Source organism: Lepidochelys kempii, chromosome 5, assembly GCF_965140285.1.
Source record: "Lepidochelys kempii isolate rLepKem1 chromosome 5, rLepKem1.hap1, whole genome shotgun sequence".
NCBI lineage: Eukaryota > Metazoa > Chordata > Testudines > Cheloniidae > Lepidochelys > Lepidochelys kempii.
The window spans coordinates 26,804,843-26,824,429 of NC_136384.1; the positions used below are offsets into that span (position 1 = coordinate 26,804,843).

The 19,587-nt window shown below is 41.1% G+C and overlaps 1 protein-coding gene across 3 annotated transcripts in view; it reads left to right on the forward strand.

The window, feature by feature from the left end:
- The window catches only part of WDR70 (WD repeat domain 70), a 271,059-nt gene that overhangs the window by 81,103 nt on the left and 170,369 nt on the right, over positions 1–19,587 (forward strand). For 2 of the 3 annotated variants that reach the window (XM_073343799.2, XM_073343801.2), the window contains exons 6-7: positions 3,197–3,256; positions 16,348–16,481. In XM_073343799.2, the coding sequence (XP_073199900.2) occupies positions 3,197–3,256; positions 16,348–16,481 (194 nt within the window). The remainder of the gene's footprint in view (positions 1–3,196; positions 3,257–16,347; positions 16,482–19,587) is intronic. The other variant, XM_073343800.2, reaches the window with a different exon arrangement.

Sequence of the window (19,587 nt, forward strand, 5' to 3'; positions counted from 1 at the left end):
TGGAGCCCTTCTCAGCTTGGTGTTGTCTACAGATGTTATAAGCATATTCTACACTGCGTTATCCAAGTCCTTAATGAAAACATTGACTGGTACTGGACCCAGCATAGACCCCTGCAGGACCCCACTAGATCGATCCCCCTAATTTGACAGAGATCCATTGTAACTACTCTTTCCATATGGTCTTTCAACTAGTTTTGCACCCACCTTACGGTAAGTGTACCCCATATTTCATTGGGATTCCAAGTTAGTAACCCAAGGTTAATGTACAGTTTTATATTGAACAAACAATTTGTTTTAATATTTAGTCAAGCTTGTAGTTAAACTCCCAAGATGTGTGGGGTTCTTCCTAGCACAAAAGTCAGCACTTGTCAGAATATACTACCTAATTTTTTTCTTTAGAGCATGAAAAATCCTTGTCTGGTGTTCCTTGTTCTTTGGAATTACAATACTGGAAAGTCACTAGTTACATCTGTACTTGTGTGCATATATAGGCATTTGTTTTTGCAAGTTTGAGATATTTCTAGTGTCCTCTATAATTTAGGAAGTTTAGAGTTACTAAAATAGAATGAGTCACATTGATATTTTTTTTCTTTTTGGTAAATATTTGGCTATTTTTAAGAGATGCTTTGCCAAGATATGTCCCTGGAGGTTGTTATCTTAATTTTTGTTTTGAATAATCTAAACAGCTAGTTTAAATGTCAGGAATCCCTTGGAAAGCACAGAGTATAGTACAATGAACCCTCTGACTGTGTCTGATTTTCAGGAACAAGCTGTTAGAATTTTAAGATTTATCAGGTGGTACTGTTTACATGTATCTGTTGCTCCGCCTTATTGTTAAGCAGCCAGAAATACATTCAATGAGTGCTTCACAACAAGAAACCTCTTTATGTGAACTTTGTGTTCATCTCAAAGAGAAGGAGGCCGATTTACTACCACTTGGAGGTACTAGAGATTGAAATGAAATAAATGTTGGTCTGTCTTGCACATTTTATTTACTAATCTGAGGGAATTATATAGAAAGCTTTTCTATTGGTGTTTCTTAGTAGCTTTGAGATAGTTAAAGTCATTTTAATGTTTTTAAATAAATGCTGTAACTCGCCTAAAAGATGAAGCACAAACAACTAATTGCAAATAGTCCAGTTCATTACTACTTAATATGGTAGTAACAAACCTCCTTTTTCATATTTGTAAGAGCTCCCTTGCCTGCTCTGCTGCTGCCTAACATATTGAAAGAACTCACAAGACAGGCAGTCTACCCCTTAAAACAACATAAAGTACTGAAATATAGACATAATTTTGAAAGTAAACCTGTTTTTTGTGAGCAGGCATATAACATTTTCTTAACGCCTTTGCACCGAATACACTAATAGCGTTCAAAATGCTCTGTTTTTGCTGCTGCTAACCAATGAAGATTTTCAATCTCTCTTTTATGATGGAGGTTGTTCTTCAGAGTTGGTGCTTCCTCTGTTGTGGCAGATGCATACATCTCTGAAACTTATCACTATCTACATATATGATTTTCCTTGCCTGCCTTCTGTTTTATAAAATGTTCTAGAGCTATTGGTGATATCAAGAACCATAAATTACTGATGAGCAGTTTTTGGTATCACCCAAACAATAATTAAAAGCACTTTAGAATATTAAGGAGTCTCAGGCATTGGAGGCTTAATTAATAATACAAAAATAACTTTTTCTGGTGCTTTATAGAGGTGGGGCCTGAACTGTAAATAGGGCTCCAGATCCAAACTTCTTCCCTAGGATTGTAGGTTGTTGGATCCGTAGTTATGATCCTTTAGGGTACTGTATGCCAACATTCAACTAAGTGGTTCTGTGGGCTGTGTGTAGAATTATCCCCTTTTCTGAAAAATTCTCTGGAGTCTGAGAGAAAGAACAGGTATAGGCTGTTTAACTAAGCACGTGTCTGAATTGAACCCTTTTCCTAAAGAGGCTATGTCAAATTCTGTAATATATTTAGACCAATGATCAGTTGGGGCTTATAGAATGTAAATGGAAAGAAATTAAAATAGGAATTATTTAACCTTATGCTACACCTATATCAAATAAATGTGCAACAATCTAATACAAGCAATTTGCATTGTAGAATCTGGTGTCCATGTGTTTTGATATCCCTTGTTAGGGCTCTACCCTACGGACAGTTTTACTAATTACACTGTAAACTATACTTTAAAAAGTAATTTTTAATTGAGTTCTTGTAGTAGAAAGTTATAACAACAGATATGACATTGGAATGATGGATTGTAACTATTTTAGAACATTAAGTAATGCCAGTTAAATGAGTGTTTTGTGAATGGTTCAAGTGACCTTCATTAAAACTTTAACTCACAGTGACTGGAATTCCTTCAGCTTTACTGCTTAGAGTAACTATTAACATATTTGTAACAGTTGTTAAATAGATGTTTTAGAGTTCTTATAAATCTTCTGGGGCTTGTAAATGGCTTTAGGTCTATATATTGGGATTAAACAAACTGCTCTGAATTACATTAGATTGACTACATCACATAGCCTGACACAAAAACTGTCCTAGTGGCATGCTTGTGGTCACAGTAGAGCTTGAGATAAATCTTTAAAGCCTATCCTTTGTCCTATCTACATTGTATATAACATAAATTGTTATGATGTAATTTTAGATTGTTGCATTAAATGTGTAATAAATAATACTTGACAAAGTCAAATGATTTGAGAGGTAGTATGATTTATTAACATTTGTAATTCAAGATTTTAAGGTCTTTGGGGTCAAGGACCCAGCAGGAGAAGTTTTATTTTTTCTAAGGGACAAAATGGGAAAATAATAATTTAGATTATCGTTAGTTTTTAATTGTTCCCCTCCTCTTAAGTATGTGTTCATTTAAAAAAAAAAAACAAATTGTAAGGTTTCTTCCTTTTAAGGAAGCTATAAGAACCCTACATGGAATTTTCCCCTAAATACTTAAAGCCTATCCATTATTCTGTTTATAGTACTGCTGCCTCATTAATAGCATATATATATTTTATAACATTTTATGCTGAAATGATTTTACTCTCAAAAATATTATCAGGAAAAAGTAGAAATTGGTTTTCATTTCCTGTTCAGGTTAAGTAGCTTATTTTAATGTTCATATTGTGATGGTTTTCTTGATGTAATGGCAATAGGCTAGGTCCATAAAATTGTATTTTTTTGTTTGTTTGTTTGTTTCAGAACCCTGTCAAGAAAATTCCAGACTCTCATGAAATTACACTCCTGCACGGGACCAAAACAGTAAGTGATAACTCCTAGACTTTTTATATTCTAATGGATTTCTCCAGAACTTTTGAACCACTTATGACAAATGAGATAAATATATATTTGGTTGCAACAGCAGTAAAGCTAAAAATGAAATACAGTAGGAAAAGGTGAGTAACTTCTGGGCAGCCACCAGTGCCTATACAAAGTTCCTTTCTGGACTCTGCAGTTATGAAGATAAGCAACAAAAGAACTGATATTTGGAGGCGAAGATGGAGGTCATTAAGAATGATGGGTGCAAAGTCCTTTCTTAAAAAAAAAAAAAAAAAAAAAAAGTCCTCAAGTGTCTTGGAGGGGTGGCTGCTGATATTTGTAGTTTGTGGCTGCGGATAAATCCTTAACTGGAAAACTGGATCATAAGAACAGAATCCTGTTGGGAAATAATTTAAGCTCCTCCGATCAACTATTTTCCAAAAGGATTAGGAGAAAAGCAAATGAAGAAGTCCATGTCAGATGGGCAGGATCCCCTGGAAGAATAACATGAGGGGGAAAGGAATCCAGGAGAGCTGGCTGTATTTTAAAGAATCCTTATTAAGGTTACAGGGACAAACTATCCCCACGTGTAGAAAGAATAGTAAATATGGCAGGCGACCAGCTTGGCTTAACAGTGAAATCCTTGCTGATCTTAAACACAAAAAAGAGGCTTACAAGAAGTGGAAGATTGGACAAATGACTAGGGAAGAGTATAATAATATTGCTCGGGCATGCAGGAGTGAAATCAGGAAGGCCAAATGACACTTGGAGTTGCAGCTAGCAAGAGACGTTAAAAGTAACAAGAAGGGTTTCTTCAGGTATGTTAGCAACAAGAAGAAAAGTCAAGGAAAGCGTGGGCCCCTTACTGAATGAGGGAGGCAACCTAGTGACAGAGGATGTGGAAAAAGCTAATGTACTCAATGCTTTTTTTGCCTCTGTCTTCATGAACAAGGTCAGCTCCCAGACTACTGCACTGGGCAGCACAGCATGGGGAGGAGGTGAAGAAAGAAGTGGTTCGGGACCATTTAGAAAGGCTGGATGAGCACAAGTCCATGGGGCCGGATGCACTGCAACCGAGAGTGCTCAAGGAGTTGGAGGATGTGATTGCAGAGCCATTGGCCATTATCTTTGAAAACTCATGGCAATTGGGGGAAGTCCCGGACAACTGGAAAAAGGCTAATGTAGTGCCCATCTTTAAAAAAGGGAAGAAGGAGGATCCTGGGAACTACAGGCCGGTCAGCCTCACCTCAGTCCCTGGAAAAATCATGGAGCAGGTCCTCAAGGAATCAATTCTGAAGCACTTAGAGGAGAGGAAAATGATGAGGAACAGTCAGCATGGGTTCACCAAGGGCAAGTCGTGTCTGACTAATTGCCTTCTATGACTAGATAGCTGGCTCTGTGGATGAGGGGAAAGCGGTGGACATGTTGTTCCTTGACTTTAGCAAAGCTTTTGACACGGTCTCCCACAGTATTCTTGCCAGCAAGTTAAAGAAATATGGGCTGGATGAATGGACTATAAGGTGGAATAGAAAGTTGGCTAGATTGTCGGGCTCAACGGGTAGTGATCAATGGCTCCATGTCTAGTTGGCAGCTGGTATCAAGTGGAGTGCCCCAAGGGTTGGTCCTGGGGCCGGTTTTGTTCAATATCTTCATAATTGATCTGGAGGATGGTGTGGATTGCACCCTCAGCAAGTTTGCAGATGACACTAAACTGGGAGGAGAGGTAGATACGCTGGAGGTTAGGGATAGGATACAGAGGGACCTAGATAAATTGGAGGATTGGGCCAAAAGAAATCTGAAGAGGTTCAACAAGGACAAGTGCAGAGTCCTGCACTTAGGACGGAAGAATCCAATGCACCGCTACAGACTAGGGACCGAATGGCTCGGCAGCAGTTCTGCAGAAAAGGACCTAGGGGTTACAGTGGACGAGAAGCTGAATATGAGTCAACAGTGTGCCCTTGTTGCTAAGAAGGTCAATGGCATTTTGGGATTTATATGTAGGGGCATTGCCAGCAGATCGAGGGACGTGATCGTTCCCCTCTATTCAACATTGGTGAGGCCTCATCTGGAGTACTGTGTTCAGTTTTGGGCTCCACATAACAAGAAGGATGTGGAAAAATTGGAAAGAGTCCAGCGGAGGGCAACAAAAATGATTAGGGGACTGGAACACATGACTTATGAGGAGAGGCTGAGGGAACTGGGATTGTTTAGTCTGTAGAAGAGAAGAATGAGGGGGGATTTGATAGCTGCTTTGAACTACCTGAAAGGGGGTTCCAAAGAGGTTGGATCTAGACTGTTCTCAGTGGTAGCTGATGACAGAACAAGGAGTAATTGTCTTAAGTTGCAGTGGGGGAGGTTTAGGTTGGATATTAGGAAAAACTTTTTCACTGGGAGGGTGGTGAAACACTAGAATGCGTTACCTAGGGAGGTGGTGGAATCTCCTTCCTTAGATATTTTTAAAGTCAGGCTTGACAAAGCCCTGGCTGGGATGATTTAGTTGGGGATTGGTCCTGCTTTGAGCAGGGGGTTGGACTAGATGACCTCCTGAGGTCCCTTCCAACCCTGATATTCTATGATTCTATGAACCCACAATTCTTGATATTCATGTGGGGGTCATTCACAACTCCAGAAGAATTCAAAGTTTCTGCCCGAGAAGAAAACAAAAATTAGAGGTAATATCAAAATTTTAACTGATGCGACAATCCAAGTCCCAATAATGATGTCCTTTTGCACATTTATCATACCATTCACAAGAGAACCCTCTCGAGTGAACCTTAGGACATGTGCAGTTTTTTACCTTTCAAGATGTGCAGTGAATGAAGCAAGAGGCTCGTTTTCTCCTGCAGACTTCCTACAGATTCTTCCCCTCAAGGAGGATGACTATTTTGCCAAATTTCATCTTTTTCCTCAGTTTAATACAGGAGCTGTTTAATAAATTCCAAAACAAACACATAAGTAAATATAAACATTGCAGAAATTATTTTGAAATTGAAAGTGTATCCCTCCTCATATTCAAAGAAGGCTGAACCATCTTGGTTCAAACTTAAAAAAAGAAAAATTACCTTCTCATGGAAAATTTTTGACTGATAGATGAAAGTTAAGAGCAAATGAAAATTGGAAGGTGGGGGCAAGGAGATTACAGTGGAAATGCGAATACAAACATAACATTAGTGGCTAATAATTATTAACCTCTAAAGTGACCGTGAACTCTCAGTGTGATACTGTGTCCAAAAGGGCAAATGTGATCCTTTGATCTGTAAACAGGAGAATCTTGTGCAGGAGTAGGAGATTTTACCTCTGTGTTTGGCACTGGTGTTACCACTGGTGGAATACAGTCTTCAGTTCTGGTGTCCACAATTCAAGAAGGATATTTATATATTGGAGATGGTTCAGAGAAGAGCCACAACAGTGATTAAAGGACTAGAAAATATGCCTTATAGTGGCAGTAAATCTATTTAGCTTAATAAAGAGAAAGTTAAGAGGAGACTTGATTAGTCTATAAGTACACTAGAACCTCAGAGTTAGAAACACCAGAGTTACCAACTAAACAGTAAACCACACGCCTCATTTGGAACTGCAAGTACACAATCAGGCAGCAGCAGAGTCTAAAATAAAAAAGGGAGGGGGAGACAAATACAGTACAGTACTGTGTTAAACGTAAACTACTAAAAAAATAAAGGGAAAGCAGTATTTTTTCTTCTTCATAGTAAATCTTCAAAGCTGTTCTAAGTCAGTGTTCAGTTCTTCTTCCAGTGCTTGCTCATATCCATTCCCTGTCAGGTGTGCGCGCACCGCATTTATCGTTGCCAGAGATATTTTCCCCTGATGTATCTGTAGGTCCGGGTCTAGTGCCCCTGGAGACTCGCACTCATGTGCCGGTATAAGGGGCGCCACCTAAGTGACATCACCCTGCCTATGCGCCAGACTTCAATGCAGGTCCATCTAGGGAGCTTGGCTCTCAGGGCAGTTGCTGCTTCAATGGCAGTATTGGAACCCGTGGGGGTTCCTAGCGGTGCCTGGGCCATTCTCTCAGCCGCTGTCTTCAGCGGTCTCCGAAAGGCCACGGGTTCCACCCCCACCTAAACCAGTTTCAGGGGCTGACTCGGACTCCAACCACAGCAGCAAGACCCCAGTGGTTCCACCGGAAGAGGCAACCCATCATGAGGCAACCCAGTCCCTACGGTAGTGGTGGCATCTTCCTCCTCCTCATTCCCCGATGAAGTGGTTTCAGGCTCCACAAACCCGCTGCCTCTGGAGGCCTTTAGGGCTCATCAGGATCTCTTTAAAAGATTCACTACCAACCTCGGGCTGGAGGCAGAGGAATTGAAGGAGCCCGCGGACAGCCTATTTGATGATATCTTGGCTGCAGTGGGGCCCTCTAAAGTGGCCTTGCCAGTTCATGAGGGGGTGGTAAAGCTGGTCAAGGTGCTCTGGCAGACACCAGCGTCTCTGCCACCAATATCTAAAAAAGTGGAGAAAACATACTGTGACGGGTTGAGTCACAAAGACCCACTTGTGACTGCCACCTGATGTGTTGAGGCTACCTCTGAGCCCATTTTCCCTGGCAGCTTGGGACTTCAGTACCCTGTCTTGTTGAGCTTCAGTACCCTCAGAGCTTTTGGGGGACGTGGTTCAGACCTGGGTCTGTGTTTGTAGCAGGCTAGCATGTCTGGCTTGACAAGGCAAGGGTTCTCTTTCTGATGTCTTCCTGCTCTCATGGAAGGATGACCTGCTGTACACCTTCCCAATTATTCCCCTGAAGATCAAAGAGAACAAGGTGAGCATTATCGTGATCGCCCTAGCGTGGTCGCGTCAACATTGCGCGTCTGTCATGCTTCTAGATCTCACAGTGGCAGCCCCGTGAATGAACCTGTAGGCTGGACCTAATCTTGCAAGATTGCAGATAGCTTCTTCATCTGAACCTCACCTCCCTGCACCTGACAGCATGGCTAAATCCGGACGCACAGGCCTGTTCGGAAAAAGTACAGTAGGTCTTGCTCGGTAGCAAGAAACCCTCTACTAGAGCTACCTACCAGGCCAAGTGGAGGCGCTTGTCGTGCTCAGCAGTCGAGCGGCGCCTTTGCCTGACTCAAGCTTCTCTGCAGTATTAGACTATTTACTTGGTCTGAAGCACCAAGGCCTATCATTATCATTGCTCCAGGTCCACTTGGTAGCCATCTCAGTATTCCACCCACCAATTCAAGGCACATGGATCTTTTCCCATGAGATGACAAGGAGGCTCATCACATGATGGAAAGTTCCCAACCCAATTCCTCTGTGGGATTTAAACTTTGTCCTAGCCATACTCATTGGCTCCCTTTTCAAGCTCATGGCATGTGACTCCCTGCTTATCCTCTCATGGAAGGTTGCCTTCCTAGTGGCAGTTACTTCCGCCAGAAGAGTTTCAGAACTTCAAGCCTGGACTTCAGATCCTCCTTACGCTGTCATCTACAAAGGTAAGGTCCAGTTGCGCTTCCAGCCCAAGGTGATGTCACAGTTTCATAGCAACCAGGACATCTTTTGCCCACTGTCCTTGCAAAACTGCACAGAATGGGCAGAGAGGTGTCTGTCTTCTTTGGATGGTAGAGGGCCCTGGTTTTTTATATTGACAGGACGAAGCCCTTCTGCAAGTTGACGCAGCTTTTCTTGGCTGTGGCAGATAGAATGAAAGGGCACACTGTGTCTTCCCAGAGGATATCATCCTGTATCACAGCCTGCATCTAGGATTCTTACAAGCAGGCAAAGGTGCCGCCTGTAGCTGTCATAAAGGCCCATTCTGCAACAGCGCAAGCATTCTCAGCAGTGTTCCTCGCGCAAATATCAATCAAGGACATCTGCAGGGCTGCAACATGGTCATCAGTTCTTACCTTTGTGGCCCACTGTGCCATTACCCAACAGGTCCAAGATGCCAGTTTCAGAAGAGCTATGTTGCAAGCAGCACATCTGTAACTCCTGGCCCACTTCCAAGGGCATTGCTTGTGAGTCACCTGACATGGAGTGGACATGAGCAAGTGCTCAAAGAAGAAACGTTTTAGAGTAGCAGCCGTGTTTGTCAGTATCTGCAAAAAGAACAGGAGTACTTATGGCACCTTAGAGACTAACAAATTTATTAGAGCATAAGCTTTCGTGGGCATCTGATAAGTGGGCTATAGCTCACAAAAGCTTATGCTCTAATAAATTTGTTAGTCTCTAAGGTGCCCCAAATACTACTTTTTTCAAAGAAGAAAAGACAGTTACTAGCCTTCCGTAGCTCTTGTCCTTCGGGATGTGTTGCTCATGTCCATTCCATGACCCATCTTCCTACCTCTCTGTTGGAGTTGTCGGCAAGAAGGAACTGGAAAGACATGGGCCGGCAGTGTCCATTATACCGGCCCATGAATATGGGCCTCTTCTGGGCACTAGAACCAGCCCTACGGATATCACACGGGGGGGAAAGAATCTCTGGCAACTGTGCATGCGGCACACACACACCTTACATTGGATGGACATAAGCAACACATCTCGAAGAACAACAGTTACGGAAGGTTAGTAACCATCTTTTGTAAACTTTTAAAAGAACAACCATAACTTTTTGTTCAGAGTTATGAACATTTCAGCGTTATAAACAATCTCTATTTCCAAGATGTTTGTAACTCTGAGATTCCTACTCTACTGTAATGGGGAACAAATTTTTGATAAAGGGCTCTTTAATCTAGTTGAGAATGGTATAGCATAATTCAATAGCTGGAAGTTGAAGCTAGACAAAGTCAGACTGGAAATAAGGCATAAATTTTTAACAGTGAGAATAATTAACTACCGGAACAGTTTACCAAGGGCCATGTAGATTTTCCATCACAGGCAATTTTTAAAATCAAGATTCGATGTTTTTCTATAAAATATGCCCTATGAATTATATTGGGGAAGTTCTTTGGGCTATGTTGTACAGGAGGTCAGACTGGATGATCACAATGGTCTCTTCTGATGTTGGACTCTGAATCTATGATTCTATGATGATGATGATAATACTACTGAAAACCAAATAATTACTATTTTAAGTCCTTATGGAAAGTTGGTAAACAACTTCATAGAGAGAATTCCAGTGGTGTGCTATAGAAATTACTCTAAACCCATGTAATGTAATATAGAATAGATTTTCTATGTGCTTTTTTAAACGTTCTGTAGAAGGTATAAAACCTATTAAATTCTACATAAAACACTTAAAGGTTCATTTCCTTTCAGTCCTGTAGGACTCTTCCATATGTTTTAAATTAAACGCTATGTTACCAATCTTTCCATAACTTGTCTGTCAAATTTAAATACTACAGGAGCTTATTTGTTAACCTGATAACACCTGAACAAAGAGTCATCTTAATTAATTAGCCTTTTACAGTTTGTATGGCAACTTCCACCTTCTCTGAATATGTATATTTATATCTTCTTACTATATGTTCCATTCTATGCATCCAATGAAGTAGGCTGTAGCCTACGAAAGCTTATGCTCTAATAAATTTGTTAGTCTTTAAGGTGTCACAAGTACTCCTGTTCTTTTTAAAGAGTCTTATGTTTACCTGTTATTTCCTCCTTAGTAATCGTAGTAACATGGTATGAAGAACTGGGAAATCTGGGAAATGTCTGTATTTTTTATAAATATCATATATACCTCAGTTAATATTATTCTCTGTGAATCCATAAGGTTTAATTCAAAGGAAACAAAACCATGGCAATGAATAGACCCCTGAGGTAAACAGCTTGAAAGGAGCTAAGGTAACAGCAGTTGGGCTATCAGTGGGGAAGAAACTGTCTGGTTCCATCCAGGCTTGTTTGTTTTACTCTTTCCAGTGCTAAAGCCTGGGATTAAAAGGGATTCTAAACCTAAAAGACCCTTGACAAAAGGCAGGGGGAGGGGGACTGAGTAAGCTAGAAGGACTGCTACAGTGTGTCCGTGAAAAGCTGACCTGCTGGCAAACACACACACACAGAGACACGTGATGTGAGTATGACTCTCTCAACTCGGAGCTGGAGTTAGCTGGGCCGGGGAGCTTACTAAGGTGTAAGTATTACCCATGAGTGTGGGCCTTTTATTGTGTTACCCTTTGCCCTAAATGCTTTGTTTCTTTTGAGGAATGAATAAATAATGCTTTGTTTTGAAGATTCTGTTTCTCTTTCACTGCAAACTTATACTGTCACAGGATCCCAGAGGGAAACTCGTACAGATGCCAGAACAGTGTTGGACTTGTGTTGTTAATACCTTGGGAGTTAGGGGACTTCAGCCAAGAGATATGGTTTAAGTGTGGTTGGACCATGTGGTGCCACCTAGAGTGAGACGCAGGAAGCCAGGCTGTCACATGAGGTGTGTCCTCCAGAGCGACTAATTTGCTGTGGCATAGAAGTTTTTATAATTTCTCATTAAGAGGAGGAGAGGTGAAAAAGAAATATCTGATTGTGTTGAAAGATATTTTGTATGTGGGGAATTTACATAGTATGAACAGACATTTTAGAAAGTGTTTGCCTGGATTTTAAGTGCTAAAAAACTATACATCACATTGCATTTTTAACAAAATCCTGGCAGAAAAGTTGAATGAATTAGATCTTATGCAGAATCATACATGTATAAAATGTGCTTTTCTTAATTGTTTATAACCTTTAGCAAAACTACTTTTGCAGTACATGTTTAATTAAATTACCCTAGAAATGAAACTTGTGTTCTGTACTACTGTTTGTATATCAACTAATCTTCTGGAACATCTGTGATGATCTAAATTGGTTCAGATCACCACTGATCAATTTCCCATTGCATTGTGCTGCTACAGGCCAACTGAATAATTGGAAAAGATTAAAAATGAAATGGACACATCTTTTTGAAAAATATTGTTGAGCCTTTAAGTAATTTGAACAAATTCTCAAAATGTCAGAACAGAACATAAAATATACCTTGTGCTCATTTGGATGCTGCTTAAATGTAGATGAAAGGTATATTTTATAAGCTTGATGGTTTGCCAGGCTTTGCTAAAAACCTTATATCATTTGCATTTTAAATGAATAGATTCTTGATCTTTCAACATCTCATCTTCTTAACAGTACTGTTTGGTGTCTGTTATCACTTCCTTTGGAAGACGCATTATTTTTCAGACCTGAAGTAATTCAGTTATGGCCTGTGTAAATAGTCTGAGTGCACTTTGAGTAGTTGATTTGCTGTATATCAAAACATTTATGGAAATATTAAAATAACTTATTTTCTGATTCGCTTTTGGTCAATATTTTAAATATACTTTTAATTTAAACTAGGTTATATAGGCTATAAAGTTTTAGTACAAACGTCTGGTATTATCAATGCTTGTCAAAAAAATAATAAAACAAAGGCACAACATTGTAGAGAACAGGTTGCTTTATCCATGTCCAAGTTGTGCAGTTTCTTCTTTAATGCAGTTTCTATATTTGTGTGGCATTTTAAAATGGAAGTTGTAATTTCTAATTCAAATGTTTATTGTTGGGAACTACAATCTGGGAAGCCTCTTAGAAACATTTTGACTGCCTAAGAATGCAGCTGTCATCACTTTGAGCAGAGGTGAGATACAGATTGGGTATATACAGTACAAATAGATTGGATCGAATGAACAAAACAGATCAATGGAAAAATCAGTTATCCCACAGAAGGGCTATCCAGTTTATTTATAATGAAATTACCCATCTACACATTCATACAGTAAAATGACAGTCCTTTAAAAATTAGTGGAACTCAATATCTTTTTTCAGGACATAGTCAATAGTACATAGAGAGTTTCATTTATTAAATGTATTTCATCTAAACTTAAATATCCCATCTGTATCTCTTCAGTCTAATGATCTTAGGCTGATGATGACTGTATTCCTGTGCAGCTGAAATGAATCAGAAAAGATTTCCCAAGCTAAAGAGTCTTTCCAGAAACCTGATTAATTTTCCAGTTGCCTTGCTTGTATATAGTAATAGGAGTTACTTTTTCCCAATGAAACTACAGAGATAAATTTTCTCCTGTCAGCTTTGACACTAGGTGAGCATGGGAAAAAGAACATAAAGAGATTTTCTGAACATCATGCTTTTTAACTTTTCAAATCATAACTGGGACAGTACAGATAGTAATTGTAGCAGAGAACCCCATTTTAGAATATTAACTGGATGCATGGTTAATATGGGGTTTGTCCACAGGCTCTACAGTCTACAAATCCTAAACAAGGTGAATGGTGTGCAAAGATATTTAAATTATTAAATAGTTAGCTTTTCCAGAAATGGGAAATTATTAAGTGGTCATATTCTGTTTATCATTGTCCTAAATGTGAAATTCATCTTAGTGGACAGGGCCTGAGGATTAAGTGGTAACTGGGACCTTTTGATGACCGCTTGTACAGTGATACATTTAAACAGTTTAGGATAGAAAGTGAAGAAAAATGCTGTATCCAATTGAAACTACATGGGGAATTTAGGTAGGCAGGATGTAATAACCAAATTCCAGTTTGTGTAGAGACCCTGGACATAAATATCTGCTCTTGTGAAAAATGTAATGGGTTATCAGGGTTTTTTTTAATATCTCACCTGAAAGATGGCACTTCCAGCAGCAGTGCACCTCTAAAATAATGTTGGGTAATTGGATTAGTACTGACTCAGAAGAAAGGAATTTGCTTGATTAATCACTATCATCACTTCCTTTACAACTTGGATTTTTCTGGCAGGTCTCAGGATGGAATCTCGGACATACATAATGGTAACCAAAGATGCTGGTGATTTTGACATATATCGCTTTAGGAGATGCCTACTTTCACGTTAAAAAAAAAAATCTGGAAATCTCACCACAGGTTTCTATGGTTTTGCTACCAGAAGAAATATTTACAGCTGTATAGACACACTTCCCTATGAACTCTCCACTACTCCCACAAAATTTACAGAAAAGCATACATGTGATTAGCGTCTTCCACCACTGGAAGGGAATCATGTATTACCTTTTCTTGATATCTTGTTAGCAAGGGGTTTGTTGCTGCAGAAGATCATGATTCCTCTTGACCATATTGCTTCTAGTGCTTCTACTAAAATTTCCAGATCTTCTTCATTAAGGCCCAGTCCTTCTTCCCGATCCTGAAACCTATAGCTTGACTGCTGAACAGTAGGCACTACTAGAATATATTGATCTCTAGCATTCTGGAAACATGTTTCAAATAGGCAGTACTCTGCTGTATGGAAATGATATGACCATTGACACTGTCTCTCACCTCTTCAGAGTTCACCCTTAAGCACTGGCAAGTGCTTCTGGATGCCAGAAAACAATCTAAATTAGTATCTCTGCTGCATTTAGATTTTCCTTGGGGAAGTTAAGTTACAGGATCTTCCCAAGGTCTTAAAGTGCTCTTTCTGAAGTCTAAAACTTGTTCTTCAAGCCCTCATGGCTCATCTCTTCAAGTCACTTTATTTCCTCTTGCTGAGGGTAGTCTTCCGTGTGGCAAAAAGGGCTTCTGATCTGGGTGCTTTACTGATTATGTATTTGAGGAAGAAAAGGTAACCTGTGGCATAGCCCAGAACTTTTCCGATGCTAATACCATCTATTCTGGGTCAAAGGACCTAGTTCTTCCCTCATTCTGCCTTAACCTGAAGCAACTGAAAGAGATTAAATGATGTACTTTGGACCTAACACATGAAATTTCACCTCTTACTTGCTAATTTCCATTCTTAGGGGAAGCCTGTCCAACCCTAACCCCCTCAAATTGGATTTAATTTGTAGTAATTCCAGGAGGGTTTAAAAATTTGAACCCAATTTTTTCATCATTTCTCAGATTTCTTATTTCTTCTGTTTACTGAGTTAGTTGTTCATACCTTTATAGGAGACCTTAAACTGGAGAGCTGAGTTGGTGGACAAAGCTTAATGGCTTACTTGACTGACAGCTTTGCTTCTACCACAATGTCAGTGCATTTCCTCTCACTAAGGATTTTAGACAGACTTTCTGTGAGAATAAAAATTAGGGGGTCACAGGTAAATTTTTTTCTATTTTTTTTTCTTTGTTTGAAAACACAATTTATTGCACTGAAGACACTGAGAGGTAGAAAATATTACCTAAGTAGTCCTTTTCCACAGAAGCAATTTCTATAGTTGCTGCAGGGATGCTGCAATTCACTACTATTGATGCCACAATTCATGATTGTGAAGGGGAGGGAGTATGATCCATGTGATTGCCTGTGGAAGGGGTGATAGCCCTGAGACACTTTCTATTAATGTCCTCATGTTATGAAAATTTGAAAACTCTTGGTGTGTAATTATTTAATTACACATTAATTGCAGTTTTAAATATGTCATAATTTTGTAGAATATTTCATTATAATGAAATGCTGCATTTCACTGAAACCTGAGGGCAATAATTTATGCTGAGGTGTTAGAAATGTTCATTTTGTAAGTGTTTTAATTATAGCAATGAACTATTGATTTTGTGACTAGTATGATACCTTTCCAGTAAATTTTCAAGTTTTTTGAGTTGTTACTTCTCCATGATGGCTTTCTTCTTTTGGTATATGCATCACCTATTCTTAATGCTTTTTGCATGAGCTCTCTACAGTTTTCATTAGAAAGCAACAATTACTAAGTAGTATACGTGTAAAGCTGTACTGGCATGGATAAATGGTACAGAGTCATAAAATGATGTAAATTAAATGTCATTTGATGATTATCTTACTAGAAATATTAGTATTCCTGGTCTGGGTAATGGAAAAGGAAATTACATTTCTTCAGTAAGAGAAATGAAAACAACTGCATTCAGAAATAAAATAATTTACCCCAAACAAATGGAAACAAAATTAAATATTTTGTTAATTAACGTTTCTTCTTGAAATGTTGCCATCAGAAGGAGTGATTTTTATTTCCCTGTACATAATTCAGACTTCACACAAGAGGTGACAGAAACTCTCCCAAAAAATGGAACACTGCATGGCTGACATGTGGAAGGAACAGACCAAAGCAATGACTGTGAAATATGGCTGTGTGAGACTAGTGCCATTCTGTGCACTGGTTACAGTTTAAAAAAAAAAAAAAAAGTACAAAGCGGAAGATCAGACTACCTCTGAATTATCTTCATTGAATTCTTTTTGGTCTGTCTGTCTGTAGGTATCTGCTTTGGGTTTGGATCCCTCAGGCGCCCGTTTGGTAACTGGAGGCTATGACTATGATGTTCGGCTTTGGGACTTTGCTGGAATGGATGCATCTCTTCAAGCTTTTCGATCACTTCAACCTTGTGAATGGTATGTGTTGAGACTATCTTTCTGACTTAACAGCCCCTGTATTACAGCTTCTAGCTACAATACACTGTAAGTTGCAAAATGATTCTGTTGGAAAGGTTTTACTATCCCCTAATATTTCTACATTAGACAAAATGTGGATAGAGCTAGTTACATGCTGCCTGTCTTTCACATTTTGTTTGAAAGACGTGCATATTTTCTCTTGAGCTGGCTCAGCAAACTGTACTATTCAAATATTTAGCACCGCATACATAGGTATCACGTAAGCTAATTATAGGATAAATCTCTCAAGACAAATGCAGATGTAGTGTCTTTATTATATGCAGCAGGTTGATAGAATGTGCCTGTCCCCCACCCCTCCTACTCGTACAAAGCTAGCTAAGAAAGAAAGAAAACAATTGATGGTAGTCTCATGTAGGCGCTTTAGTAGGAATAGGGCTTCTATAAGTACCAGTATTTTTTTGAGGAGAGTATCATCAGAGCCTTCAGCCCCAAAACCCGAGTTCTGCAAGCCTAAGTCAGCTGCCCTGGGCCAGCCATGGGTTCTTGTTCAAGTGCTTGTTCATGTCAATTCCAATCAGGTGTGCATGTGCACGACAGTCAGAAGATTTTTCCGCTAGCAGTATCTGTAGGGTCAGCCTGGGCAACCCCTGCAGTTGCGCCTTCATGGCGTCCAATATAGGGCCAGCCAACCTGACCCCCGCCTCAGTTTGTTCTTATCACCAATGATGGCTTGCTAGAACTTCCCTCGCTCTTGCTTCTGCAAGCGCCTTTGGCAGTGTCCCATCGTGATTTGTATATAGTTAGTTTTTCTTAGTAGGAGTAGTAGCTTTAGTAGTCATTTCTCTAAGTTTCCATTACGGGAGTGTGCCCCCCCAGTTTCTCCCCCGACACCAGGGCATGCCTAAGTTTCCAGGGTTCAAATCTTGTGAAGACTGTGGCAAACTTATGCCGAAGAGTGACCCGCACACTTCTTGCTTGAAGTGCCTTAGTGAGAGTCACCAAAAGTACAAGTGCTGCATTTGTAAAGGGTTTTGGCTCAAGACCCTTAAGGATAATGAGCAGAGACTCTTAATTATCCTCATGGGGGCAGCCCTCCGCCTACAGTCCAACCCCAGGTCGGCGGAGCATATGCCGAGTGCCTCCTCTTCGGTGCGCAGCGCATTGGCACCAAGAAAGGAGGCCAAGGACTGCCGGCACTGACATGGCACTGAACATAAGACTTCTGGCAGGTGCCGATCTTTATCTCCAGAACCCCAGAAGAAAAAGAAGCAGGAGAGAGGGCCCTTCCTAAGCCTAAGGAGCCAGCGGCAAGGAGACCTCAGCCTAGCCAGCCTACTTCGGGCCCGGCGGTTCCCAGGGGCTTGTCGACTCCTGCTCCGCAAGGGGTCCAGTTGGGTCCGGCCCGCTACCATTCTCTGGACTGTCATGGCCAGGACATTCAACTCCCCTCCACTCTGGAGATCTTTAGGGCAGTGCAGAACCTTATTTGCTTGATGGTACCACCTTCTCCAAGGACGGATCAGGCACCGGTGATAACCTGGCCACCTATTCCATCTAGGGGCAAGCTGGCATTGATGTCACACCACTCCCCGTCTCCTGCACGCCACTCCCTGACACTGGCCATCCATGTGGGGGAACTCCACCAGTCCCCAGAGGCTCTGCACCACTCCTTGGCACCACCCAGTGCTGCTCCTCTGTGGTCTTATTTTTGGAGACCTCTGAGTCCTGGGCAGAGTCCTATTGCTCAGATAGGTCCAACAGCAGGAGGTCTAGATCCTGGCGACACCGCCAGCCTCCTCCGGCGCCATGGCAACCACCAGCTTTGTAGCCCTTTTGAACTTCCTGGGTCAGAGCCTGGCATCGAGATCCAGATCGGTGTGAGTCGCGTTGGCATCCTTTGATCCCCCCGCAGCAGCTGGCACCGACACTATCTCTGGTGACTATGCCTGTGTCTCCACCTGCCCCTCTGACCTCGGCACCAACGACCTCAGCACCGGCCATCGCGGCACCAGTGACCTCAGCATCATCAGCTCACCAGCCCCACGAACAATGTGACACTCTCGGCGCCGAGGGCAGTGACCAAGGCCATGTGCTGGTGCTCTTGTCTTTGTCCTCCCCAGATGAGGCCATTGTGGGCACTTCGGTGGCCCCGCCCTTGGAGGATAAGGATAGTAGGGTCCTGCAACAGTTGTTGCGCAGGGTGGCCCAGGACCTGAGGATCCAGGCAGAGGAAGTGGTAGAGCATGCTGATCCAGTGGCGGACATCCTTGCTCCCTCTTGGCCCTCACGTATTGCACTGCCACTCATTAAAACGGTAAATGAGACCACAAAAACTTTGTGGCAGACTCTGGCCTGTTTGCCCCCTACAGCTGTGTCTGCACCATCAAGAGCAGCCTGCAAGGAGGCCCTCATAATCTGTTTGCCTTCCTCCACCAAGGGTGGAGAATAAGTGAAGAGATGCTCATACCCCTTTAAGGGGACAAAATAGCGTCTCTCATGCCTCTTCGCTGTGCTCTGAAGATTGGGCCATTGTCTGCTGATCACTGTTACATGGGGCCAAGATCAAAGGCCCATATATAAAAGAAAGACTTAGCTATTCACGGTGGTTCTGGTTCTGAAGATGAGGTAGTCATGAAGTTGTAGCCATGGGGAAAACCCAGTTGTAGGGTTTGAAAAATGGACACCTACCAGAGCCCGCAGTTGGTGTCAGAGTGACCTCAGGTAAGCTTTTTTTTTTAAAGCATATATGTAGGTTCTTTTAATGTTTTTAATGTTCTTTTTATAATTTTATCATTTTAAGAATGGATGTGCTTAGAAAGAGCTGTGTGGTAACTTGTTACTGCTAGCAGTTACACTATTTATCACGTTTGGAGAGAAAGCAAAGTGCAGACTCTAGCCTGTTTAGGTAGTCAGGCTTTCTGGGAATATCGTAGTATATGCAGGGAACTGTGCAGCCTGGAAAAACCTTGGTCAGGAGGGAGAGTGACAAGGGTCTCTGCCCAAGAGAGGTAACAGCTGGGAGCCAAAATTTTGGGACAAAATCAGAAACAATAAGGCACAAAATTAGTTGCATCCAGCAATGGACTTAAGAAGAGGTTCTATAAAT